General features: G+C 35.9%; 1 protein-coding gene across 1 annotated transcript in view; it reads right to left on the reverse strand.

The window, feature by feature from the left end:
- Positions 1-18,254: 18,254 nt before the first annotated feature.
- Positions 18,255-18,770, reverse strand: part of LOC114349996 (mucin-2-like) — a 43,668-nt gene continuing 43,152 nt past the window's right edge. Inside the window, exon 22 of the mRNA XM_028300611.1 lies at positions 18,255-18,366. Coding sequence (XP_028156412.1) covers positions 18,302-18,366 — 65 coding nt within the window. The 3' untranslated portion in view covers positions 18,255-18,301. The remainder of the gene's footprint in view (positions 18,367-18,770) is intronic.

The following is an 18,770-nucleotide window of genomic DNA, read 5'->3' on the forward strand; positions in this document are numbered from 1 at the left end:
CATGCAATGATGAATAATAATTTAATCTAAAGAAAAATAGAAAAATAGAATTTACTTCAAGAAAATTAACCTTTTCGCTTTTTTACTTCCGTTCGATACTAGCTTTTGCCCGTGGTATTGCCCGCTTGAAATCACAGACCAGTATTAATTATAGTATTATTCTGATGTATAAGTTTCATCAAAATTTGATATTTATAAAATTAGTAAATTATAAAAATATTGTAATAACCTTAAGATTCCAAAGTACAGTCAGCGTCAAATAGATCGAAGCGTCTAAGATAGCCAAAATGATCTGATATTTAATTCATAATTATTATTGTAACCAGTCAAAGTAAGCATATTGTTTGAGGCACCCAAAGTAGTCAATATTATATGTTAGCAATACTGTTCTCAATTTTATAGGTAAAATAAAATAATGAACTGTCCTGTCTGTGACATTGAAATCGGGGCGCCACCCTCAATACCGGATCGCTGGTTCCAATTTTTGCAATGTTGGAAACAGTTGAACGATGGTGGCGTCTCTCTGTCAATGAGTTTGGTGGGACAGTTCAATTTAGGTCATCTTTATGCAGATATGACATAGAAACTGTCATGACTTTTTCTTAATCCATTTCAAACGACTTCAAAGAGGTCACAACAAAAAGATCTTAAAACTTTATTTCAAAATATGTTAGATAAAATATAACCTTATCACCAGGCCTCCGTCACTCGCCTATGCCGGCCGAGATAATTACCTACAGCGCGCGACAACTCCAAGTTGCAAATCAGTCAGGGCCGCCACGCGCCTGTGTCCACTCGCTAACCTAACCTATACACGCTCGGTCGATCATCGGTCGCAATCATGAAGCTACAGATAAAAATGGAGGCCACACTCCGAATACCTACTTGAAGCACAAACTAAGTATCACTATCTCCCTCTCTGTGGGCAGACTCGCTCTTTCTAAATAAACAAAAAATATAAAATTGCTCAAATTCAATGAAACCAATGTAAAATCTTTATTTCTTGACATAATTATCATTAAAAATGATAAGTGTAATTAGTGGTAAAACGTTTTAGGAAGAAATTACTGTAAAAAATGTGAAAAATGTTTACAATGATCCAATGTCGGAAATCACGAAATAAACACTTACGCGTGGAATCTTATGTCACTTCCAGGACACCACGTACTACCGCAACCACGCACTACAAAATTTTGCACCAATTCTTGTGATAAAACAATGATTATTTCCTGTAAACAATCTCAAACGAAATTAACTGCTTAATAAACAAAATAGTAAACAACCGCCATGATGGGCCGGATTGGGCCGATGTTGCCACATGGTACCGATTACCCAGGAATTGGGATTGTAATTCCCTGATTCGCCAACACATTAAGCCTAAATGGCCGACAATTTTGTGATTTTTTATTTAACTAGGTAATCTTAGTTTCAAATATTAATTATTTATTTGTTTAACTTCTGATTTGGTTAGTGAATTGGCTATTTCGAAGAATTTACAAGGAGATTTAAATCAGAAGATAGCAATACTACAGTTCACACTAAAAAGAGAGGTAGGGCCGCAGAGAGCGAGATAGATATAAGTAGGTATTTGACTCAAGTTTTTGTTCCAACTTTGCCCTCCATTTTTATCTTTAGCTTCATGGTCGCAATCAAGGTTTATTGTTCCAACTGCACTGTTATTCGTCTTTATAATGGAAAATCGTAATATTTAGAAATCTTAATTAACTGTAGTAATTTAAATAATTAAAAATAACTGCATTTTTTTTTAATAAATTTGAAATACTTATGACAAAAAGCTGTAGCAAAAACATTATTTTAGCTAGTAAAAACATTAACTTTACTTCACCGAGTCTTGTTTCCGACACTACACCTTTTAAAACGTTTGTCGAATTTCGAATTATCGCAACACTGAAGTTTATTAATAGGTACTTTGGAGATGGTACGAAATACAAACACCACTAGATTAACGTTTACCAATCGTAAATACAATAAGTGCTTCTAAAAGTTAAGTTTTTATTTATTTTACTTTGCTTGACGCTTGAGCTGCGAGGTAGATAAATTCTGATCACAAAAAAATTGCGCTCTTGTGTGCGTAGTATTAAAGTGCGATTTCGAATGCATTTATTCATATAAATGTAGCCATTAACCAGTCAAAGTGAGCATATTGTTTGAGGCACCCAAATTAGTCAATATAAGCAACACTGTTCTTAATTTTATATGAGTTGTCAGGACGTTCAAAAATATGTATATTTTATAGGAAAATAATCCTTAATTTCCAGTGATAGCACAGAATACACAATAGTAGCAACAGAACTTGCACTCCTTTGATCAGGATCAGATGCCGACATTTTAACGGTAATAATAATAATGCAAAATTTCCAACGAACCTGGTTATTACCGGAATATTTCATAATATTGAATATCAGATCAATTTGGCTATGTTAGACCTTTCGATCTATTTGTCGCTGACTGTACCTACAAATTATTATTGCATTAGCATAATCTAGTATTGTGATAATACGTTAGGTAATTAACTAATTATGTAAAAATAGATGTAAGTTCGCACTAGTAATAAAGATAAAATTAAGGCACTTACACAAAACGAGCTCTACAACTACAATATAAAGGGTGCTTTTTAGAGGTAGACAACCTTAAAATTGCTTACACTGTTTCTAGTGAAAGTCAATTTGGTGGTACATTAGTATCAGTATGTTTTGGCATTTCATTATAAATAAAGTTTCTTCTGAACAACGCTTTCAAATAGAGCAAAAACATTTTTTGAAAATCCTCGATCCGGGCTTAGCGAAATCATTTTGAAGTATAAATGCTATAAAGAATATATTTTAAACTAGCGGCCGCCCGCGACTTCGTACGCGTGGATCTCGTTTTACCCCCTTCATCTATCTTACGCGGTTTAGATTTTTTCATACAAATGTTTTTTCCCGCTAACTCCCGATCCCGTTGGAATTTTGCAATATCCTGTTGTAACTAAGCTTTAAGTTTACTAAGATACCTGCATGCCTTTCAAGCGTCTAACTTAAGCGGTTTAGATTTTTCATACAAAAGAATTTTCCCGCGAATTCCCGTTCCCGTGGGAATTCCTAAGTATACTTAGGTAAGTCATACCCAGCTTCTGGCCGAGGAGGAGCCCTATAAATCTGCATTCACAGCTAAAAATCGAAATGATCCTCATTGAGAAATAGAATTTTTTTATTTCAAAGTTATTGAAATTAACATCTTATTGAATGCTCTCCGAATAAAATAGAACAATTTATGATAGAATGACTTTGTTAACATAAAACCCCGAGAAATCATCATGCTTATTTTATCAAAACCAAGCTTGCTAAGGAAGTGACATGTAGGATTATAAAACTTTGAAGGCAGGTTGGGGCTTCAGAAAGTATAGTACATATCATACTTCTGGCACAAATAGGCACTCGCCTTGCAAACATATAAAAATTCGCTCTTAGGCTTAAATCCAGCGCTTGCGCATTAATGATTGAAACACTAATTAGTTAATCTAATTAAATTCTTTACGGATCATGAAATAAACCTAAATTATTATGATTGCTGATATTTTATGATCTACGAATAAATAAAAGCTACAGTGTACTAACATGCAATAAATATATTGATGTCGACTACCATGATATGATATTGTGCTTAAGAAAATCAATTCTATCAAGGTTATTCAGTTTTTTTATATGACAAGGAACATATATTTTTTATTTTTTTATGTATACATATTATCAAGTTTGTTACAACAAAAAGGTCGTTACAGTTACAGAGTCAAGAATTACATCAGGGAGGGAGGCGAAGAACCGAGCATTTGCAGAATTGGCCTTCTGGTAAAGTGCATGATAGTAAATAAAATAAAATATGAGTGCCACAAATCGTCACAGTGACGATTACTGGTAATAAAATTGAAAACTAGGCACTTACCACCGTCGCAATCAGTTGTTAGACCTGCCTTTTCATCTTCTCGACAGTTGGGTACGAGAGGTGCTTCACCCAGTATTAGGTTATAAAGACAGGGAAGTCTTTGTTCTCCAAATTGGTTCAATGCGTGACATTGCACGATGCCCACATCATCTGTTGTGGGAACGAAACTTATCGACGTCTGATAAACGTCGACGTGCTCGAGTATCCCCTGTCCAAAAAAAGGAAACTCTTAGAATTTAAGAACAAAATTCCAGAAGCAATTTCGGATGTCTGTGAATTGCTTACATATCCCGTGGTATATAAAATCCTGCCGTCCGCCATCGTCCAGCGGAACTGTTGCGGGGCTTCCGATGACGAAACGTGACATTGGATCATGTTGGGCTGGCCTGGGACAATAATTATATCCCGGGCCTGCTCAACATTGCAGGTGGGGCGATCTAAACAGACAATTTTGATGTAAATTCACAAGCTCCAGCTATCACCACAAACGTAGACGACGAAGCAGTTGGTTGATCGTTGGTGATTTTTGATCACTGTCACTTTTATTATGCCAATTCAATATTTCATCCGGTAATTTTGTAAGCCAATTTTCTCCACCACCAACTTTGTCGTGTTTTGAGGTGTATGTTATGAGACCCAAGGTAAATGCAGAGGTTTACGACTATCGCGGTCTTCTGTCATCAAGAAGGACTCATGAAAGACTTTTACAAATATTTACCTGTATTTACCTTAGGCTACATTATTTTTATGTATTTAAAAATATAGTGCTCTATCTATGAGTAATATGCAACCGCTGTTATTGGTTTTATTGTATAATTTTTGTTAGTGTTCATTTGTTTTAGGCGAATATTTAACGAATAAAACTTCTCTTTAAAACGTTTGAGATATTGCAACTAAATTGTCCAGATAAGTGTGACTGTCTGAAGTGAATGTCTGCCGTCGTTTTGATTAGAGTATGTCGACTTATAAACCACATTGCAAAAATAAATTTGCCATTTTTAATTAGCAATAACTTGAATCAAAAATGTAAAAGAACATCAATAGTATGAAAGAAAAAGTAATTCCAACAGTTCCTAAGCCAACCTTCCTAAGCCTGCACCTTCAAGAATTAAGAATTAATGTGAAGAAGACCTTCAACAATGTTAACATCCTGAAACATTTACAGTGACAATGTTGTTTTCCCACCCTAGCTGAAATAAAATTCAATTCTATGTGCCAATACCATTTTTGTGTTGGAAATTACCTACCCATTCACCAAGTACAAGAATTATGACTATTTAAAGACCTTATAGGCTAAATAAGCTTTAGCAATAATATAAGTGGCAATGCTTGTGTGTGCTAAGTGAAAAGTAAAGCAAAACTGAAAATAGTCCAGTCTGTATTGTTGTGTCAGTTGTGTTTAGAATAGCATAGAATAGAATATTGTTTGAGTCAGCTGATATTCCTTGTCATGCGTTACATTCTAAAGTATAGTTCTATCGACATTACCCTGTCCCATACTGAGTTATTTACAGTTCGCGATGCGTAAGCTGAGTTTTGCATTTGTGTGAGTGATCACTAAAAATAGAGTCGGACAAAAAACACTAGGTGGACCGACGATCTGGTGAAGATCGCGGGAGGTGCCTGGATGTGAGCGGCACAGGACCGGTCTTTGTGGAAATCCTTGGGGGAGGCCTTTGTCCAGCATTGGACGTCTTTCGGCTGAAACGAACGAAGGAACTAATAAAATATTGGTGAGTGTGCCAGATGCAGATGAGATGTTTCAAAAATTACATTATGGCCCCGCCTGGCACGAGTCTTTGCGTCGAGTACAGATGCGGGGGTGGACTTACGCCTCCCAAAAAGGGGTAATACAAACTGTCAAAACTACACTATACATGTGCACTCACACAAGTGCAAAGCTCAGTTTAGGCCTCGCGAACTGTAACAGAACTTACAACCAACATGCAGAGTTACGTTGTCTTCATATATAGACGGTAAATAGGCATTATTTACTCTACAAGAAAGCCATTTGTTGTTATCCCGCATAGATGCAGTAAGCGTCAGTGACGATACTGTATAATTCCCATCATGAAGTTCCTGAAACAACCCAGTTGTTAGCTGAAGTCTACTCGAAGCACACGTACATGCAGCTACTGAAATTAGGTCCTCTATTACTGTAGGTACCTGGTTTGAAGAATGGGACTTCTCCCGCATCTCACAGACCATTAACAGGTTTATTTAAACTCCGAAAAATGTTTGCAATATTCGGCGTTCAGAATATAAATTATGCAACCCCTACGTAACAAGAAAACTAACCAGAGCATAGACAAGTTGGTAACATCCTACAATAGGAAATCAAGGTTTTTTTATTTCTCACATTTCAGTATCCTTGGCATTATCAAATCAATTAGTGCTTTTCTTTAACAAAAAATTCAAAAGTTATCTAAGTTATAGACGTTAGAGATCTCATGACGTCATTGGTCATGTTAGAATGACATGCAGAGTCTCATACAAATTACTAAGGATGGGTCTCTGGTTTCCCTTCAACACGTACATAATAATATAAATCTTTCGCTTTTTACTAAGGGCGGGAGACATTTGACGTCACGCTCAGCTATTTCCTTACATAGTTTAAACTAGCTAAAAGTTACAAGCTTTTTTGTTTCCAGTCCGATTTCAATTCTAGTTTTTCAGGAATTCTATGATTTAACTAGCGTTTATTTATACAAAAATTGGTGAATTCAGAAGTTTCTAAGCCAAGACGGAAGATACTCATGATGAAGGATTTGCTTCTATATGGTTATTTTAAAATTATTCTGACGGAGTTAAAGCCGAATATCCCCAAAACATTTTTCGGAGTGGGTGTATAGATAAAACCTCACCTTATGCACTGAAGCTTTCAACAATTTGCCTCCAACGTACCAGTTGATGGTAGGCGTGGGTACACAACTTACGACCACACAGTCTACCACTCTCGGCTGACCGACTTCAAAGTCAAAGTTGTTGTTCAGTCGTATTTCTACTTTGAGAGGGGGAACTGAAATCGGGGTTTTATGAAAAAATTAAAATTAAAATAATCAAAATTACGTCAAGGACTTTAAATAAAATGTGTAAATGAAGCCTAAGTGCCCTTGACTTTTCAAATATTTTCACAAAACACAATAAAATCGTTAACGAAAGCAGATTTCAATTAAAAGCAATCATGTTCTAAGCAAGTGTCGTGAGTGTCAAGATTTACTATCAAGTTATGTGACTTCTGTGCAAATTTGTAATTTTTTGTGCCAAATTGCAACTTTTTGTGCCAAATCTGTAACTTTTTGTGCCAAATCTGCGACATTTTGTGCCAAATCTGCAACTTTTTGTGCCAAATTTGCGATTTTGGTGCCATCATAAAAATCTAACTCACGGTACATCTTGACGACCACACTGGCCGCCATAGCCTCGGTGACGTCAGCGTTGGACGCTGTGCACTGGTAGTGCGCGTCCAGCTCGTCCCTACTGGCATTGACTATTTCTATTCTCTCCCGAAGTATCCCCGGTTTGTCGGAAACTATGCGACGTACCGTCACACCATTCCGAAGCCATAGCACAGTGGTTGGGGGGTCACCTGAGCAGTATCATTTGTTAGGCATCTCATGTATCTAATGTTATTGTGTCAACTTTACAACAATTTTAAACTGATACTCAATTGAGGGCGTGGAAATTAAACTAAGAAGTAAAAAGCCCATTTTTCAAAAATATTTAGTACAAAATGAATACGTACTGATCACTACTTCGCATATGATTGTCAAGTTAGACCCCAATGTCAAAGGACCAACGTAAGGAGTAACGATACTCTCGCCTTTTTCATCATATAACTTAGGTGTTCCTGTGGCCTCTGAAAATGTACCTATCTATAAATTTACATGAAAATAATACAAATAAAAAAGGAAAAAAGTGTCAAAAGCACGTCGTCTTATGTTTCATTGGTGAAAACGGAACAGAACGGAACGTGAAAATATTAAGAACAAAATCAAAAAATCTAAAATATTTATTCAGTTTAGACCACAAGTGACACTTATGAACTTCAAAATATAGTAAATAATAAAAAAAGAAAAAGTAGCCCTTATGGGGCACTTTACATGTCTCCTTATCTTTTGGGCCATACCAGCGCTTCGAGACAAACATAATAAGGCAAGTGCTGAGAAGAAAAGCTGGAACAAACTCAGTCACCAACAATGTCATTTTTTATATTAACCAAATGATTAATATGAACTGTAGTATAGTTGTATCAAATCTGATACTCAAAAATTCTGTTGTATTTCAGTCTTCACCAATAAAACTGTCGAAAGAGATACAAAATAGGTCTTACCCACAATTTGAAGGTCTATGACGTAGTCCACAGAAGATGACCCCTGGTAGTGGACCCTGCACCTGTATTTACCTGCATCCTGATCACCCACTTTGGGGAGAAAGAGAGAAGTATCATCATAGCAATGTTCGCTATCTACACACGAAGTACCGTATATGTTGTTTGGATTTAGCGATCTGAAAATGATTGCAAATTAAAGAAAAGCAAAATAATAGTAATTAAAAAAAAATATGCAGATTTTAAAAGTCGCCCCTTTTACAAAAAATGGAAAACCGTTACTTGAAGTTATAGGAATTGGAACCACTCACAAAGCTCAGTTTTTGTGTGTATCACAATATTTCATTACTTCAGTGATTCGTGTATTCCAGACACGAAATGAAGTTGAAGCTGTTTTAAGAAAAATATGTCACTCAGTACTTATTTTCCAAAAAATATGTTTATCGAAAAAACATGCTATCCGTAATAACATTTTTTTCTATGAATGTAATATATCTTTGATTTTATATTTTTTTTTGTTAAAATCAGTAACTGGGGCGACCTTTTTCTAACTACTGCTGACTACTGACTTTGCCAACGTATCCTCGTTCGGGAACCGATACAAGAACTTCTCATCATCCTTCACCCATAGAACATAAGCATCCGCACCATCTAGAAAGATCTTCCCCTGACCACAAGGGAGCCTTGCGTCATAGTTTCTGACAGCTCGTAGAGTTCTCTCTGCAAATATTGTTTGCCGTCAATTTTGAATTTAATTAAGGCTGGGTTGCACCATCTTATTTTAACATTGACAAAAGTCAAAAACTGTCAAACCCCATACAAAAAACACCGGTTATCGTTAAAGTTACTATTAAAGTAGGTGGTGCAACTCAGCCTTAATGTTTCATTGAATAATTTTAATTTAATTTTTCATTTTGTTTATATTTCCCTCGCAAAGTGAAGTTACTTTTTCGTAAAGTTTCACTTCTGCCAATTTCTGCCAGTATTATACTAGAGAAGGCTGTAAACTATCATACTGGCTACGTGCCAGAATAGTCAATGTATCAAGTAACTTGTAAAAAAAATTCATTTCTTCCTTCCATACAAACAAGACATGAAATGAAGTAAAACCATAATCTAGGTTCAGTCATTTAGATTTCATACAAATCATTCTATCATGACTCTCTCAGCATCTTTTTGACAGATACCACAGAACAAACAGAATTGTGAAATGAGTATAGAGAAAAGAGCTTCGGTTTACTCACCATAAGCTGAAATTTACCTTTATCTAAAAATCTGTAAAAAATGCCCTAAAACCAAACTGAAAACACTACGAACCAGAAGTATGAACCTGGAATAAAAAACCTTTCGATGAGTGTGTGAGTGAATCACACAAAAAACAACCCAACGAACAACAAACTGCGGACATTCCCGCTCCTACAGCCTAGAAATAATTTTATAGTGCCTGGATTCAAAAGTTTCTACAACTTTATAAGAAATAATCTAAAGTAATAAAACCGCAATATTATCCGTTGATCGAAAAAGAAGTCTCCACTCTCGGTCAAAAGTCAATACAATAGACGAGGTATATTGAAATTTGAAACGTATAGGTAGTTCAGATGTTAACAGCTGTCGCACTCTCACAGGGGGTCAGGTAATACAACGCGCGGCCTTTTTTGGTTTAGCCAAGAAATACCTTGATTAAGCCAAAAAACGACCGCGCCTAGTGAGGCGCAGCTTTCGCAGTCACTAGTAACAGAAACCGGGCACTTCTGACACTAGTCTTCTAAATATATAAAAGGAGAAACTGACTGACTGACTGACAGATCAACGCACAGCCTAAACGGCTAAACGTAGGCACTTGAAATTTGGAAGGGACGTAGTTTAGGTACCGTAGAGGTGCACTAAGAAAGGAATTCCCGAAATTCCCATGGGAACGGGAATTAGCGGAAAAATCCTTTTGTATGAACAATCTAAACCGCTTAAGTTAGATGCTTGAAATTTGGTGTGCAAGTATCTTAGTAAACTTAAAGCTTAGGTACAACAGGATATTGTAAAATTCCCACGGGAACGGGAGTTACCGGGAAAAAACATATGTATGAAAAAATCTAAACTGTGTAAGATAGACGCTTGAAATTTGGCATGCAGGTACCTTAGTAAATTTAAAGCTTAGGTACAACAGGATATCGTAAAATTCCCACGGGGACGGGAGTTAGCGGGAAAAAACATATGTATGAAAAAATCTAAACTGCGTGAGATAGACGCTTGAAATTTGGCATGCAGGTACCTTAGTAAACTTAAAGCTTAGTTACAACATGATATTGCAAAATTCCTACGGGAACTGGAGTTAACCGCTGAAGATAGATGAAGGGGGTAAAACGGGATCCACGCGTACGAAGTCGCGGGCGGCCGCTAGCTATCATCTATCTGTCTATATAAATAAAAATGAATTGATGTTCGTTAGTCTGATTATAACTCTAGAACGACTGGGCCGATTGAGCTGATTTTGGTTTTAAAATGTTTATCGTAGTCCAGGTCTAAACGGTGAGTAAATACGCGCGCGATATTATTTTTCTGTGACAGACAAAATTCCACGCGGGCGAAGCCGCGGGCGGAAAGCTAGTAGTAAATAAAACCTAAGAAAGAATATTGGTCGAAACGACGACCACGAGTAAGGTCCGATTATTACATAAGAATGCAGTTCGTGAAAAATAGCAATAAGTACCTAAAGTAACTATAGCTATAATTTGAGTAAACACTAAATTACATATTTGGTATACGAACGAATATCATGTGCTATTCTCTCGACTAGTACCTACTTAAATAAGTCTTACGTGGATGTCCACGATACAATGGTCACAAATTCCGAATAAAACTAACAAAAAATGGAATAAGTATTTAAGTGTATCCTAACATTTTTTGACTGTCGCACATAAAGCTACTAATTTTTTTAGAGACTATGCTCTGTTTATTGAGGCCAATGCAAAAGTTTGTATAAGAAATTATATCTATCACCATTAACTATTTTATACATCCTAACCGTTTACATCAGCGAAATAGTTTAGAAGTAATTAAGACAAGATGTGGAGACGTATTTATGAATAAATATTAGTTCCCTGTCACTTAAAAAACGGCTGTTTTGTCTTTGTCTAATATTTTGTGATGTGTAAAATCATTCTAAATTTAACTGATTCAAAAAATTACTATGTAAGGTATAAATATATACTAATAGGTTAGTTAATGTTTTATTTCAAAAATACGTCTCCAGAATAAATGCACAGTTTTATAGAAGTTTCAGTTAACGCCACTATCAAACAGGGTGCAGTAATAGCAGTTTAAAGTAACGGAACTATAGTACTACATCATCATCATCATCATTTCAGCCGCAGGACGTCCACTGCTGAACATAGGCCTCCCCCAATTAGAAGTTTAGCTATTAATTAATTTGACTGCATCTGCTCTTTGATAGTAACGTTAAAAGGAGAAATACACCGAATCCCATAGAGAGAATACGTTTCTATACCTATTACGAATAAATATCGAGACGATTGTTATCATTCTCATAATTTTTTTACGACTATATTGAGCTACCTTAAAATCATCACATCATTATTTATGGAACTAAAACTATAGTCTAAATTGAAGGATAAACCTTTAACTGCAAACTTTACAGGGTGTCCCATAAAGTAGTGTGCACATAAATAAAGAAAAAGAAAAAGTTTTAAACAAAAAATTTTACCTTAAGATGTTACAGTTTTATAGGTAAGCAAAAGGTACCAGTCTGAAAATCAGCGCTGAGCTTGTAAAGCCCGGTCTGCGAGCACGTAGAATTTTGTCCAATGACCCCAAGCTACCCATCCTTGTCGCTCGCGCGTAATCACTCCCATCACTGCCCGTCGCACAGTCGCGACAGCAATATAAGCTCAGCGCTGATATTCAGACTGGACCTGAAACTGGTCGGTTGGGATAGTGTGTTTTTGAGGCACATGTTAATTTTCTGTGGCGGTGTAGGTGTTTGAGTGTTTTCTAAGTGTTTTATGTTGTTATTTTGTTGTTTGTTATGTACGCGCCACAGTGACCAAAAAAGTAACTAAGCACAGAAATCTAAAACAATCATAACTCGAAAACTATCAAAAATCGCGGAACATACATGGGGATAATTCGGGTAACCGCAGTGACGCTCTACCTCTAGGCCTCGGCTTGACACTACTTTTTGGGAAAATATTGTGTTTTACATTAAGTTTACAGCGTATTCTCTCTATCGTCAGTATATCGAACATCTCTGTGTACAACATCAGAACAGCGGCTGTACAATCAAGGTACTTAATTTGAAACCTTTGAAATGTTTGAGTATATTCAATTGATAAATTGAGTTAATTTGGGATATTTACAAGCTGTTAACAGTTCGAAGTGCTAATATTGTACGGAGTAGGTAATAATATTGAATTAGTACTTTAGTAGTAATATTGAACTTATATTTTCAATATATAAGATTCGGTGTCTTTCAATTTGAAAATGTAATATACTTACCCAATCTCACTATCTGAGCATTAGCTCTGGCTATTGCTGTAAGAAAAGAAATATTTAATTAGTTTATTTTGTTAAAAATAAATAATAAGAACTTCCCAGAGGGAAATTTTTTTGCCAGCTTTGTTATTATTTTCTAATATTTATCTTAAGAAGTCTCATTAGATATTACAATAATTTATATGCATATTTTAAAATAATATTTGTATTATAACTACTTACTTAATCCGATCATAAGTTCTGTCTCATGTTTTGTGAAATAATTGAATTGATTTTACGGATCCATTTATATACCAATAAATAGAAAGGCACTAAACGTACATTTTATGCTAATCAAAGTTATTTAAAATTATCTCCGCAATTACGAATACAAGGGTTCAAACTGCGCTCAGTCTCTAGCAGCACAAACGAGTTTCGTATCAATATCGGCGGCTGGTTTAATCCAGGATGCCCTGAGGAACCAAATCATAAAGTATCAGTCTTTTTCTCCCAATGTTGCCATATTAATCCAACGGCTTTAAATCTGGACTAAAGGAGGGCCAGACTTTGTGCCGGGTGAACGAGCTAGTTTTACGTGCTTTTCGTTCTACATTATGAGCTGGCGCAGAATCGTGCTGGAACACCCTTTATTGAACATAATATGTGAAAAAGCGTTCACAAGCAAGCAAGCTTCAAAAATTACCTCAGTTAAGGCCAAATTTGGGATACGCAACCAAACCTTGAGTGAAGATTGAAACTGACCTAGCTGGACACACGAAATTAGGCTGCTGCTACTTCATTGATGTAGGCATCCATCTTATCAGTTTGTTTTTTGTAACTCTTCTCTAAAATTATTCTCAAGGCACTTTTTTCCCGCGTACCATTTAAATAAAACGGGGTCTTTTAAACGTGCATATGAACGATTTATTTCTGGTTTTATCCAAAATGTGCGAAGCCTTAAATTTTCATAATACCAATTTCATCCTGGTTCGAGTTACCTACACCTACCTCCTGGGCAAACAATGTCTGTTGACGCATGGGATCGCGCCTTCACAATTTTTAACGCTGCTGGAATCCTAACCGTGCGATGGCAACTACTTTTATTTTGTGTATTTTACATTCTAATCTTCATTATTTCTTTAACGGGACTATTCCCACCACTCTTTCCCACCGCTGCAACTCCTGTGTAGCCAGGATCTACAGCTTGACCGCCAATAAAAACCCAACCAGTGAAGGTCAAATTTGTCCCGGGGAAAATTAAACTGTCATTGGACCCGCAACGTTATTAATTAGAAGAACATAGGAGGAGTTCGAAGTTAAGGTTCGACTTCCCTCCATTGCAAAGCGGATGACAGGTGACAAACAAAGGCTTAGTAACCTTTATGAAAAGATATGCACCACGGACAAAAAACATCAATTAAGGGGACCTATCTTATGAGCTAGCTTATGAATAATATTTTTCACAAAATCGCTTAAAAGCACGGAAATTTATCCTTGTCGCGACAAGATCGGTGTAATAAATTGCAGAAACAGATTTATGTTGTATTGAATTAAGCATTAAATCATCAAAGAGTACCGAAAAAATCCCAGTCGGCACCACGACATTTATTAATTTTATATCTATAGTTGTTGTTGCACTTATGAACTGTGTCTTGTCGCGACGTTGGTCTAAACTCGTACACTAGTAAGCAATGATCGATCACTACAAGACGCGTCGGGGAGGACACGCCACCTATCCAGCTGGACGTCTGCGCTAGAAAGCGTGACGTCAATATGAGACTCGCCCGTTGGGCTACTGTAGGTTGGTGGTGCATTTGGGGTGTTGTGACTAAGTTCATTTCAGCTATGAAGTCTTCCACGGCTGAGCGACGCTCCATATCAATCGAGCATAGATTGCCGTGCCAAAGTGATAAGAGACGACTCCAATGATTACCCGCGTAGGGTTATCATTGAAGTCGTGATGGGTTGATTCGGATAGCCCTACTGTAGCTCTACCTCTAGGATTCGGCTTGACACTACTTTTTGGGATGCCCTGTATATACCGGCGCGTGCACTGTTATTAATCTGAATAGTTTTGCAGCGCACGCCGATACTGATATTGTTCTTGTACCGTAGTACTTATTATTATTCTGTGCTTGTACTAACACGAGGATTGTATTCAACAACTAGCTGACCCGGCGAACTCTGTTCCGCCTTAAAGGCAATAAATAAAACATCGCAATTTTTCCTTATTTGCTCACCGTTTAGACCTACCCTGGACTACGACAAACATTTTAAAACCAAAATCAACTCAATCGGCCCAGCCGTTCTCGAGTTTTAATCAGACTAACGAACAGCAATTCATTTTTATTTATATAGATAGATATAGAATATAGATATATAGATAAGTCTGTCCAACTCCAACGTAGCAATTTTATCGTTATGGAGGTTTAATTGGCCTATGGAGGCTTTAGTCATAAACAGTATTTTATCAACCGACTTCAAAAAAGGAGGAGGTTCTCAATTCGACCCGTATGTTTTTTTTTTCTATGTTTGTTACGCGATAACTCCGCCAATTATGAACCGATTTGAACAAATCTTTTTTCTGCGTATAGGTAATACCTCAAGGGTGGTCCCATTTACATTTAATAATAGAAAAAACAACCCCCAAGGGTGGAAAATTGGGGATGAACTTTTTTATACGCAATATCTCCGCCGATTATAAATCAATTTGAACGATTTTTTTTTTGAATACGTATTATCAAAAGGGTGGTTTCATGCGAATTTGAAGAAAATATTTCACCCCCAAGGGTGGAAAATTGGGCATGAACTTTTTTTATACCCAATATTTTTAATTTTTAGTTTTTTTTTGTGTTCACACATTTGAAGTCGGTTTTATTTTTTTTAAAAGTTAATTATTTAATATCAGTTGTTCTAAGTTTGCCTTATAGCTCGGACAGTCGGGCATGTGATAGAACTTATGACCAGACTAAGAACATATTATTATTTTAATTTTGGCAAGTCCGAAATCGGTAATTCGATACTCACCAATGGTATATTATCGAGTGAATTATTATTTTAATAATTATTTATTTATTATTCAAAAATACACTATTTTTATGATATAGATTAAGCATTATTTTAAATATTTATAACATGTCTGGAGTTGGAGTTCTCTAGAATTTGTATTATTATAAATCGTAACTTTAACCTTGAATGTTTTAATTTAATTTGTTTTCTTTATGTAATTCGGAGATGAAAATTAAATCAATTACGAGTACATCACATAATAAAAACATTTACATCATAATGTACTTACCCCAAATACCTTTTAATGTTTTAATTTAACTTGTTTTCTTTATGTAATTCGGAGATGAAATCAATTACATCACATAATAAAAACATTCACGTCATAATGTACTTACCCCAAATACCTTATATTATCATTTACCTTCGCAATGTGTAATTAAGCAATGCACATGCATGCAAATTAAATCAAAAATCCTTACCTTGCTTTTTACCTTTTTTTAGCCCACTGGAAACTTTATTAGCTTTCTATGTAATTAGTAATTTGTACATATTTAAAAATTCTTAAAAATATGTTACATAGTGTGAGTTTACCTCAAACGTCGTTCGTCTTAGACTAGGCGCAGACCACCGATTTTTAGCCTAAGCTTAGTTCTAGATGTATAAAAAAAAAGTTTCCGCTAGGGGGGTGCAGTACAATCCGTCATAAATTATTTAGTGTCACTTTTTTACGCTGTAGACATCGAATGCGTCGGACGTAAACTCACACTACGCGCCCACAGTTAACGGCACGTTAAGTACTATGGCATTGTAGTGGTAAATTAGTTAAGTGCTATTTTGCAAAAATTAAGTGTTATTTTTATAAAATACAGGCTGGCCCAGAAGAAAATTCACTTTTGAAAATTCAAGGAAACGAAAACTGTACATTTTTGTAGAACTTTACTTTAACTATTGCAGTTTAAAGGAAATTTAGTGCAATTTATTTTAAAATTTACTTTCTTTTATACATTTTATCGTACATGTGATTCCCTTGACGTTTACAACATTCGGTCAACATACATCAAAATTTTGGAAAACTTTCGTTAGAGTTACCTCGAAATGGATTCAGTACCTCTAGTAGGAAAAACTTTCGAGTTCGTTTCGTTGCGTATTCAAAGTGTCATCGAAAAATTTTGTATGAAAAATTAAACAGCGCCCCCTAGGGCGGCTATAATATAGGGGGCGCTGTTTAATTTTTCATACAAAATTTTTCGATGACACTTTGAATACGCAACGAAACGAACTCGAAAGTTTTTCCTACTAGAGGTACAGGATGGATGAATGCTGCAGAGTTTTTGGATTATTAGAGTATACTCTGCTCATAAGGTAACCCCACAAAAAGAAGTCTACTGGAATGAGATTAGCGCTTCTTAGAGGCAGTGAGATTTCACCCCTGCTTAATTGGTTTGTTGCATTGAAAGGATGATTATTTTTTGAGAGCGCTATACTGGTAGGATGAAAAGCTTTTTGATTTCAAATTTGCAAGATTCGCAAGGCTGTGATCGGAGCACTTGGTTTCATCAAGTAGGGGCTACGTGTCATACTTCAAAATGAGAGCATTTAGATGGTAAGAGACATGTTCCCACAAAAATTAATTTCAGGCAGGGGTGACATATCCTGGCGGCTACCAGGAAGCCCTGATCTCACTCCAGAAAAATATTTTTTGTGGTGTTACATTAAGAATAGAGTATACTTTTATAATCCAACAACCATGCAGCAACTGAAGCTGAGCATTCGGCAAAAAATTGAAAATAGGTTTCAAGGTAATTCTGACGAACGCATTTCAAGATTTTGATGTATGTTGATCGAATGTTGTAAGAGTCAAGGAAATCTCCTGGGGGATGTAATTAAATAAAGGTAAATTTAAAAATGAATTTCAATAAATTTCCTTTAAATTGCAATAGTTAAAGTTCTATAAACGTGTACAGTTTTTGTTTCCTTGCATTTTCAAAAGTGAACTTTCTTCGGGGCCACTCTGTATTATGTCAGAGGGGCCCTTATTCCGAAAAACGATCCGAAGTTTCGAATTTTGCCATCCTTCTCCCGCAAAGCGAGATGCCAGCATGAGCGACGGTGAGAGATAGACCCGAAACTACGTAAACAGCGTTTCGGAGTAGCCCTGCTGATTTGTGCCGGTGACTGTTATCATCAGCTGCTGACTTCAACACGATCACCCGCTGTTTTCTTGACCTGCTTCATCTTAATGTTATTTCAATACATTTCATGTTACAAAATGGAATAATTGTATTGTTATCAGAAAAAATAAAACAAGGGAATTTTAAAATAAATAGCGGGTAATTTTGTTAAGATAAAAATTCATATTTTATTATTTAAAAATTACGAAATAAATACATTCTAGATTCTAAAACAAACAGAGCTTTGGATTTGACCAAAATTTTACGCTACTTTTGCCATGGTTAATGACTGTATCACTAAAAAAAGTCCACTAATTTTTTCATCCAACTATGAAAAAAATAATTACATCTGTAGTTTTATTATTCACTCACTTCGGTGCACCGACGGATACATTCCTTGTCTGTTTGTGGTCCTGGGCATAGCATCCGCTGAGACAAAAAAAAGTTTTATGGTTTTGTGCACACAGGTGGTTTTTATCACCATGACAGTTTATCTTTCCTTTTAAGTTTTACACTTTTATAAAGAGAAAATGAGACAACAAAGTAATTATTCTTATCTATGGAGGGAGAGCCAAGATGGAGAGACATACTGTCAAGGTGACACATCAACCCATCATTTTGTGATAGATCAATGAACTGCAGTAATTATGCAAATAATAAAAAAACATCTCAATATCCTACTCCTAATATCTATACTAATATTATAAACTAGCTTTTGCCCGCGGCTTCACCCGCGTGAAATGTGGCTGTCACAGGTCGTCATAAATTATAACCTATATGTTATTCTGGGTTAAAAACAATAATACTGTAAAGTTTCATCAAAATCCGTTCAG

Source organism: Ostrinia furnacalis, unplaced genomic scaffold (assembly GCF_004193835.3).
Source record: "Ostrinia furnacalis isolate ACB-3 unplaced genomic scaffold, ASM419383v2 OfSCF0768, whole genome shotgun sequence".
Lineage (NCBI taxonomy): Eukaryota > Metazoa > Arthropoda > Insecta > Lepidoptera > Crambidae > Ostrinia > Ostrinia furnacalis.